The 10878-nt window shown below is 35.3% G+C and overlaps 1 protein-coding gene across 1 annotated transcript in view; it reads right to left on the bottom strand.

Annotated features, from left to right (window-relative positions):
* The window catches only part of rims2b (regulating synaptic membrane exocytosis 2b), a 170119-nt gene that overhangs the window by 61319 nt on the left and 97922 nt on the right, over positions 1-10878 (bottom strand). Inside the window, exons 15-20 of the mRNA XM_016571540.1 lie at positions 7982-8112; positions 6525-6696; positions 5850-6003; positions 4619-4674; positions 3428-3476; positions 2349-2484 (exon numbers count right to left, since the gene is read on the bottom strand). Of these exons, the coding sequence (XP_016427026.1) occupies positions 2349-2484; positions 3428-3476; positions 4619-4674; positions 5850-6003; positions 6525-6696; positions 7982-8112 (698 nt within the window). The remainder of the gene's footprint in view (positions 1-2348; positions 2485-3427; positions 3477-4618; positions 4675-5849; positions 6004-6524; positions 6697-7981; positions 8113-10878) is intronic.

The raw sequence follows: 10878 nt of genomic DNA, 5'->3' as shown, positions 1-10878 counted from the left end.
CACACTCACACAGACACACACACACACACACACACTCACACACACACACTGATCTTACTGTCTATATGAGGATTTATTACACACATTTATTCAGACATGTTACTTCAGTGACAGTATTAAAGGTCCCATGGCATGAAAATTTCACTTTATGAGGTTTTTTAACATTAATATGAGTTCCCCTAGCCTGCCTATGGTCCCCCAGTGGCTAGAAATGGCGATAGGTGTAAACCGAGCCCTGGGTATCCTGCTTTGCCTTTGAGAAAATGAAAGCTCAGATGGCCCAATCTGGAATCTTCCCTTTATGTCGTCATACGGGGAAAGGTTACCTCCCCTTTCTCTGCTTTGCCCGCCCAGAGAATTTGGCCCGCCCATGAGAAAATGAGCTACTACCGTGCGAGGCGAGCGCAATATTTTTTTTTCCTCGAGAGACATCATGGCTTGCAAACGAGCGAAGCATGGCAGTTGCTCAGTGTTTGGATGTACAAATGAACACCGAAGTATTTTTTTAGTTCCTTCATCCGAGCCTATGAAGAAACAGTGGGTTAATTTTATTTTCTCTGGTAATGCGCCGACACAACTTCCCAAAGTTTTGTATGTCTGCGCCAAACATTTCACCGACGACTGTTTCCTCAACTTGGGCCAATACAGAGCTGGCCTTGCTGAACGTCTGAAAATAAAGTCTGGATCAGTACCAACTCTCCTTGGCTCAGCTACAAACCTAAGTCAACTAAGTCAACTAACGCTATACAATTTTGTTGCTTTACTGTATATGGTTACCTAGCTTGTTATGTGGCTGTAATGGCTGTAACATTAGCTCTGCAGCTAACAGCCCAGTTACTGTCGCTAATGTAAAGGTAGATAGCATCAAGTATGTGTGTGAATACACACACTGTAACGCGAGTGTTGTACATTTTTTTGTTGTTTGGATAACCGTTCTGCTGTTGGTGTTATGGCGCACGCGATATCCACATTTCCAGATTGCAGAGCTTGATGTAATTGTAATAAGAAAGATTGTAAAAACTTTTAAGATATATGAAATATAAAATATGTAAACAAATAAATGATGTAATATCATTTAATCATTTCATAGATATAATTTTAAGTATTAATGTTATTCAGTAAACATGCTTATCTTCTATCTTATTACAACTTGCACCTGGAATATATACAAAGTAATAAAATGAGTACTAATTTGACCTTTGTCTCTACACAGGCCAGCACATCAAGTGCTTGCATTCAGCTGCCTCTCTCAAGGGATGTTGCCTGCCAGACAGACTACCTGGAAACACATACTGTAGGCACACAGCTATCCTTAAAGACTCTGCGGCCCCACTTTAGAAGTGAAGGTATGTACCTGCCACCTTCAGTACATTTACTTTTGATGTAGTTAGTACGTATTCTGCCATTTCTCTGACCAATTCTCACTATTAACTAGTTTATTAGCATGCATATTTACTAGCATATTGGCTGTTTATCAGTACTTATAAAGCACATATTAATGCCTTATTCTGCCTGATCATATTCTAGATCCCTTAATCCAACCCCATACCTGAACTTAACAACTACAACAACTACCTTACTATCAATAAGCAGCAAATTAGGAGTTCATTGAGGGAAAACTATGAACATTATTAACAAAAGCTCATTAGTGACAAAAGCTCAAACAGAATGACAGTAACAAGACAAGACAGATAACAAAAGGAATAAAAAATAGGAATTAACAATATACAAAAAATATTTTAAATACACAATATACAAAGAAGACAATAGATGGTATTTGTGTGTACAGGTGTGTTACATACACATGCATGCTAATAAGCAGCTAGTTAATAGTGAATAGAGAACAGGGTAAATATTACTAACAATATAAAAGATATTCTTTTTAATGACCAATTTCCACCCTCTTTCTGGGCTGCTGATCTGATTAATGTAAACGCTCTGCTCACATGTGAAATGAGCAACAGCGCTGTGCTCACTGAACTGTGCTTTTACAAACTGTACAGTTGTACCACCTATTAAGATCAGCCTGAAACCATCAGAGATATTGTTAAAAATGAACATCAGCCACTAGTTTTTAATGCTGGGTTCCTGGAGCAGCACAACGTTTGGCAAACCGTCCTGATATCTTAAGTTTAGCATTAGTTAAATGCCACCTGGGTGGCAAAGCTGCTGAATTGCAAATAGACATGACTGATAAAAATGTCTTGATGTCAGAAAGCTGAAGGACGAGACGTTTTTGCGGAATTATTTCCATAAATCAGCTTTTTTTTGGACTGGGGAGGAAGTTTGGAGCATGTTTTATGATATGACCTCTTGACACATAACTAACGGCTCGTATGTGTTTGTACCTTTGTGGTGGAGGGACGCTGGGTGAGCGTGAGCGTGTGCGGGTCACGTCCGATCGGGAACAGTGATTGGACGATATCACCTGCTCCGGGACAGACAGAGTGGAGCTCTGGAAATCCCTGCCATTGTGCCGGTAATCTGAGGAGGCAAGCACAGCACAACACATTTACATCAGCATTACATTCACTGAAAAATAGGAATAAAGTAGGACCTAATACAATGGCATTCAGACATTTTTAGGTGGTACTGTATGTGGTCTACCACACTGAACTTTATTTACAGTGATGCAAAACTAATGCGGTCAGTGTGAAATGGCGGCGAGGATTTTCCTTGTGCTGAGTCGGGAGACTAAAGTTCACAGTAATCTTCTCTCTGACAATATCCTTTAATTTGATTTGTTGATCAGCATGTGTGAACGCACACAAAGACTGGGACAAACTGTGTACAATCAGACATCGAAAAGATCATTGCAGACACAGCTGGCATTTATTCAGATCAGATTATGCATCCTCAAATCAGTGTGCGACATACTTTTACTCAGCAAGGATGCATTCAACTGATCTAAAGTGACATTAAAGACGTTTATGATGTTACAAAGGATTTCTATTTCAATTAAATGCTTAACTTTTTATTAATCAAAGATGCTTAAAATGCTTGTTTCCACAAAAATATGTATGTTTTCAACATTTATAATAATCATGTTTGTTGAGCAGCAAATCAGCATATCAGACTGATTTCTGAAGGATCATGTGACACTGAAGACTGGAGTAATGATGCTGAAAATTCAGCTTTGATCACAGCAATAAATTACATTTTAAATGATATTGACATAGAAAACTGTTATTTGGAATTGTAATAATATTTCACAATAGTACTGTTTCTATTGTACTTTTGATCAAATAGATGCAGCCTTGGTGAGCAGAAAAGTCTTCTTTCATAAACATAAAACATTTATTTGATATATAAAAGATTACTGAATTTAATCCAAAAGAAATGAATAAAATGCTTTCAAGGGCGCTCAAGTGTTCAGTTTTGTAAGTAGAGAGCGGCGCTAAAGCAGGGAGAGGTGACTTAGCTGTACCTGAGATAACACCAATCCCGTCTTCACCCACTCCAAAGAGAAAGGAAAACTTGAAATCGCATCATATGACCCCTTTAAGTGAAATGCAGCAATGAAAAATGTGTTGTACTTTTGAAAGCTTCTGAGTAAACAGTTTGAACTGAACTAAAAAGTAAAAGACCTGATATTGTGACATTGAATACAATGAATATAATGAAAATAAAATTAATCCACAGGATAAAAAAATTAAAAAAGGAGAGTTGCGAGATAAAAAAAAGCCAAATTGCGAGATAAAAAGACTTCCACAGGGATATTCTAATATTGACCTAAACAAACTGACAAATATCATTTAGAAATGCTTTTGATTTGAATAACATATTAATGAAAGTTGAAATTAACATTAAGATTAATAAATGGTTTAGAAGTATTTGTCATTGTTAGTTTATGTTATCGTAGTTAACTAATAATATTGTAAAGCGTTACAGTGAATAAATACTGTGCATTACTACTAGATATCGATGTTAACACTTCATCAAGAATTTTTTTAATTTGCAAACATGCTGTCAGTTCAAACGAAGCTTAAATAAATAAAATAATGACATACAAATACTATGAAACAATCAAACTAAAAATGCTTTCATACTACAGCTGTTACTGGAGACCTGAGGATATTTGACATGAAAACTATTTCCATGCTAACACACAGCTTGTGGAAGATGACGGATAATTTGCATGTGCGTCCTAATGCACTTGTCATTCCTGCTTCACATTGATAACACACTGTGTTCAGACTCATAACATACTGTGGTTCAGACTCAAATAATACAAAAGAGACCAGTGTGAGCAGAACCAAGCGGCGTGAGGTTTGCTATCATTTAGTCTGAAATCAAAACAGTGCAACACAGCAAACATCAACCACAGAAAGGTTTGAGAGAGGCTGGGAGAAGCGTGAACAGGCCACACACAGATCTGCTCAGGAAGGGCTATTGACTAGGTGGATTTTATATGTATTTGCAACAATGAAGATCAGGCCAAAATGGGCAGATAAGCTGTAAAATGAGGACTGGTGGCATGTAGCAGCAGTGATGAGTGTTATCTCCATGCAGGCTGTGAGGGACAGTGTGGTTTCTGAAGAGCATGAGGCAGAAGTGAGGGGAGAGCACACTTTGAGAGTGTGGAGGAGAGTCGAATCACACTGCTGGCCAATCACACGCTAGCTGGAGCAAGCAGGGCAAAGTTACCTGAGTTGTAAAAATACGGGCCCTTATCTGGAAATGTGTCAGTGGTGGATAGACAGTGATATTTTTTGAAGGAAACAAAACATGAAAACAAGAAACATATCAACAAAAACCAACATACATAAAATGTGATGTCCAGATTGATATTTTGATATCAGTTCTGGACATGAAAATAATACAGGAAATAAAGTGTCATATTATGATTTTTAAAATTCAATTTCAAAAAGGTGAGGTTCTTTCAATTTTAAACAGATAATATAGACTACCGTTCAAAAGTTTGAGGTCAGTTTTTTTTTCAAGGATCCATTAAATTGATCAAAAGTGACAGTAAAGACATTTATAATGTTGCAAAAGATTTCTAATTCAAATAAATGCTGTTCTTTTGAACTTTCTATTCATCAAAGAATCCTTAAAACATGTTTCCACAAACATTAAGAAGCAAAAAAAAAATTGTAACATTTATAATAATCAGAAATGTTTTTTTTTTGCAGCAAATCAGCATATTATACTGATTTCTGAAGGATCATGTGACACTGAAGACTGGAGTAATGATGCTGAAAATTCAGCTTTGATCACAGGAATAAATTACATTTTATAATACATTAAAATAGGAAACAGTTATTTGAAATTGTAATAATATTTCACAATATTACAATTTTTACTGTATTTTTGATTAAATAAATACAGCTTTGGTGAGCAGAAGTGACTTCTTTCAAAAACAAAAAAATCTGAATGCAAAAACTTTTGAATAGTATGTGTGTGTTTTGCATATTTACATGTAATACAGTGCAATTCATAAATTATTTTATAAATTGCACAAATGGTAAATCAAACACAAAATTATGATGAATGATTGACGTAAAAATCACACAGAAGTCGCTTTCCACATATAAATGTGGCCCTGAATTTGTTTGAAAACATGATTCAATGTGATTTTTGCTGTTCACACAGTGAGGCAGAAATCAGATTGAGATCACATTTACTATAAGTAAGTTATAAAAGGTACTAATATGTACACTTTAGGTACTAATATGTACTTTGAAAAGTACTAATATGTACCTTCAAGGTACTAATATGCACCATTTAGGGTAAATATGGTATAAAGATGCTTTTGTACCTTAGGGCCCCGCCCCAGTGACACCTTAGTACTTTTTTTTCAGAGAGTGTATGTTTACTGTAACAGTAGGTGTGTGTGTTGTACGTACTCTGCAGCCTGCGTGTGGGGCTCTCTCCGTGCAGGAGGCGTCTCTGCATGTAGGGCGAGGGGTTCGGCAGCGGCATGGAGGACAGGTCATGTGTTTGGAGCTTATACCAGTGAGGCTGATCGTCCACCAGCGCCGTCTCCAGCTCGATCAGAATCTACACACACACATCCGTTTATGACGACTTATGGTGTTTTATGAGCTTAAAGGCATCATCGGATGCCCATTTTCCACAAGTTGATATGATTCTTTAGGGTCTGAATGAAAAATCTGTAACATAGTTTGGTTAAAATTGCTCAATGGTAGTGTAAAAAACACCTTTTTTACCCTGTCAAAAACAGCTCTTTTCAGAGCGAGCCATTTTGTAGCATTTTCCTTTAAATGTTAATGAGCTCTGCTGACCCCGCCCCTCTCTTCCGAGCTGCTCTCAGAGAGACTGTTTACTTTAGCCGCATTCATCGTGAAACTTGCTAATTAGCACATTATAATAATATTTCTTGCATTAAAAAAAAAAGAAAAGAAAAGCTTCAAGTAAGCCTTTGCCAAGGAAGTCACATAACTGATTTTAAACTCAAACTTATATTCCACAGCTCTTTTGCATCACACTGAGTGAATATTGTGAGATGTTTGTGGCATTATTAGAGACGTGCAGCAGGACGGTGTTGGTCTCTCTCTCACCTCTCCCAGGAACTCGCTCTCCTCCTCTCGGACTCTGGCCTGGTCCCACAGCGTGATCTCCAGCATGCGCTCCCTGAACTCTCGTCTGTGCACCGGCGAGTACATGAACGTCTGGTTCCACTTGGGCTCCAGAGATTTCTTCACTGTTTTCGTTCTCCTCTTGCTTTTATCGCTGAGAAGAGCAGGTGAGTTCATCATTTTACAGCTGCTGATGTGACCGTACAGCCCCACAATAAACAATAAACAATAAACTAAAAATAGAGACAATAAACCAATCCAAGGACCCCCGATTTGAAACTTTGCATTAAAAGCAAATATTATTACACACAATTATTCATTCATTCATAGATTTTTTTCAGATATGAATTTTCATTTCTTACTTACAAATGGAATTTACATCTATTATTATTTTATTATCTGGGTTGCAGAATATTTCACATGCATTTCCCCCAAGTTAAAATCATTTCTGTAAAGGGAGGATTTTGAGGATTTCACTAGCTTTTGAATTCTTGGTTATTAAAGTTTGCTGTTTTTCAATGGGTTTACTATAAATTTGATGATTAAGTAATTGTGATTTTGCTCACTGTGGAGAGACGCACAAACATACCATATATCTGCACTTTACCTCTTGAAATTTCTGCTTTGAGGATTCTCCAACCTTTTATTGTTCTGTTTTAGAGTCTTCAATATTGTGTGCTTTGCTATTACCAATACAAAAGCAACCACTGATGTTATTACAATAATGCTGCTGCTGCTGCTGTTTTCAACCGCCCCAACCCCCCAAAATAACAATATTAATAAAAATTAGGGATGCACCGATACCGATACTGGTATTGGTTGCTATTACCAATACAAAAGCAACCACTGATGTTATTACAATAATGCTGCTGCTGCTGCTGTTTTCAACCACCCCAACCCCCCAAAATAACAATATTAATAAAAATTAGGGATGCACCAATACCGATACTGGTATCAGTTGCTACGAGTACTGGAAAAAGTGGTATCGGTGCATCCCTAATAAAAATAGAATCAATATATTTAGACACACTTTCAAATACAACTGAAATTATTTTATTTTAGAAAATGTTGCATTTTTAATTAGAATGACATAAAATTACATAAAAAATGTAACTGTCTGTTCTTTTGAAATTTCTATTCATTAAAGAATAGAAATATTAAAAAATATTATACTGATTTCTGAAGGATCATGTGACACTGAAGACTGGAGTAATGATGCTGAAAATTCAGCTTTGCATCACAGGAATTACATTTAAAATATATTCAAAAAGTTATTTTCAATTATAATAATATTTCACAATATTACTGTTTTATTGTATTTTCGATCAAATAAAACAATAAATTACAGCTTTGGTGAACATAAGAGAATACAAAGGATGCCATTAGAGATTATAATTTAAAATCCTTACAAAAACTGGATATATCTGACGTGCACGCACCTTCTGTCGGGGAGGAAGTAGATTTTGACGTATGGATTCCTGGGTCGCCCGTCTTCTCGTGAAGGCAGGTCTTTGGCGCCCAGGATAGTGACGATGAGCTGATGTCCTACTTTATCGTACCACAGCTTGACCTGCAGGAAGAGACAAGCTCTGTTAGGAGGTCTGTGAGGAGAGCTCACCCCAGAAGGTCCAGGGCAGACCTGCAGAGCCCCTTATGCAATGTGTGCAGCATCACATGCTTGGCAGATCTTTCCCAGCACCAGCACACACCAACTACATCAAGCTGACTAACTCCTCAGCCTCTAATCATCAGCTAAATTCACCACTGAAACAAACACCAAATTCAACTACTGCTAAGCACTGAATCACATAGTTTGATACTACAGTGTTTAAGGGGTCAGAGTTTATGTTGCACTTAATATTCCAGGTTGACATTGCTACAGACAATAATTTTGACTTGTATCTCAGTTTGTAATTTATTTATTTATTTTACAGTACTGCAATGACTATAGGGCAAGGCAACGTGCCAGGAAAAATGATAAAATATTAAAATATTACTATTTTGCAGTGTTGTTATTGTTAACTAAAACTAAAATAAAAACTATTAAAAACTGTTATAAAATAGAAAAGTGCAAAAAAATAAATAATTATATATATATATATATAAAATATAATATAATATTAAACTTAAAAACTTAATTGAATAAAAATTTAATGAAAATTTACATGTACATATATATATATATTTAAATAATTCAATCAGTGTTAATTATTTAAATGTGCCTATTTATTTATTAAATAAATAAGTTTGTTGTTTGTAATATTTTGACAAACTTTTAATAATATCCACAATTTATTCTGTAATGTAATTATATATTTGTTGTATTTTTTTCAAATATTTTTCACATACAAAATAGTATTTCTAAATCAATAAATTGAATAATACTAGCTTTAATTTCCGAATGACATTTTTATTTATTTCATGTTGAGCACTTCTTAAGTGTTCATTGATAGAAATGCTCAGTCTTCCCAGCATTTGCCCTGCCAGATCACCAGAGCTGAAAGAAACACACGTCTATAATGCACCTTTAGAGAGAACTTGCTATTCTAGATAAATACTGCAGTACTAATGCATGCAGCAAAGCAACAGAAAGAGCTCAATACAGACTAGAGCAATCCAGGTAGCTTCCATTGCAAAAACAGCAGGGGGAAGGCTTCAGTCCAAACAAATTGTACCGTTTGATTCTTCTACAGACGCATCGAGGTCTGTGCTTTTATTAGCTGACTGCATCAGGAAACAGTATAAAATCCATTTTCATCTAAAACTCCATTTTCAAAAACTATAGCAAGAGAGTTTATTATTGCAGTTAAATGGGAGATCCCTCATGTTGTTCCAACCCCATATTACTTTTTTCTCTGTGGAACAGAAATCAATTATTATTATTATTTATATATTTAAAAAATATTTTTTTTTAATTTTTTTTTATTAAAATGTCCCACCACCTACCACATTAAGACTGCAGGTTTTATGTTAATGATATTTTGCCAAGTTTTGCATTCCACATAAGAAAGAAAGTCATACAGGTTTGCCTAAACAGTCATTGGTACAATTTGTTTATTATCTGTGAGGTTTAGAGAAATGTTCTACATTGGAAAATGCAATATTATCTTGAAAGTGAGGTAATTAACATACTGTATCTCTTCATCGCAACACAGAACATAATATTTGATAGTACTGATCCAAACCGGGCTTCATTTGTACTAAAAATAATACATTCATTAATTTTCAATACTACAAATGTAGTAAAACATATGCAAACTATTTTCTATACAATATAATACAAATATAACGTTCCATGTTACATGACAAAGATGAAAAAAATGTCTCTCTAAAAAAAAAAATGTTTAAAATTTAAAGAGACTTAATTTAATAAACGATGCTAAAATCATGCCACATTTAAAAAGAGAATAAAATAAATGGTATATAATTCATTCAGAATATTTCAGCCTCAGCAAGATGGCCGTTCAATTAATTAAGCCAAATTCATACTGTAATAATGAAACAGCTCTTATGAATTGTGGTTATAAATCGCAAGGGCGATGACGTATAACTTTAGGGGAAAAAATTAAATCTGAACAAAAGAGCACAGGGGGAGAAACTTGGAATGCTGCCGTTTTCCTGCAGTGCATTTTCCAAATAACGCACAGAGAGAGAGAGAGAGAGAGAGAGAGAGAGTAATGAAGGATTGAGAAAGACTGCCAGAAATGAAAGAAAAGATTAAAAAGAGACTGAGCAGAGGAAGAGAGAGAAGTCTGACGATGTTACCTGGACCCTAGGGACAAAAGGCGTGGTTCTTCTACTAAGGCATGGACTCTGGATAAGCAAAATTAACAAGAAAACAAAAGCAATACAACTAAAGCAAAACTGCACAGAGGCACACAAATCAAAACAACCCATCTGAGAAGAGATTTAGCCTAACTGAGTGACGTAAGACAGCTTTCATTCAATTATCAGACTGTTTCATACTCAAACATTACCAGAATCGTACAGCATAAATAGCCTGTGAGTACTGAAATGTGTCAAAACATAAGTGTTATAACAACAGTGACACAACACGTTAGTATGTCATTTTAAAATTCTTTTAAAATAACAAATATATTTAAAATAAATCAAAATATTCAAACCTGCCACATTAAGACGCATCACTACCGGTTTTACAGTATGTCAATGTAGGGCTGTAAAATCGATTAATTGTGATTAATTGCATCCAAAATAAAAGTTTGTTTATTATTCTTACTATTATTATTACATATGTTTCTTAAATATATGCATGCATGTGTGTGCATTTATACATATAAATACAGTACACACACACACACATATATTATGTAAACAC

The sequence above is a fragment of the Sinocyclocheilus rhinocerous genome, unplaced genomic scaffold (genome assembly GCF_001515625.1).
Source record: "Sinocyclocheilus rhinocerous isolate Xijiao unplaced genomic scaffold, SAMN03320098_v1.1 scaffold622, whole genome shotgun sequence".
NCBI lineage: Eukaryota > Metazoa > Chordata > Actinopteri > Cypriniformes > Cyprinidae > Sinocyclocheilus > Sinocyclocheilus rhinocerous.
Note: the sequence above shows the minus strand (reverse complement) of the source record. Positions and strands in the feature narration are given on the sequence as shown.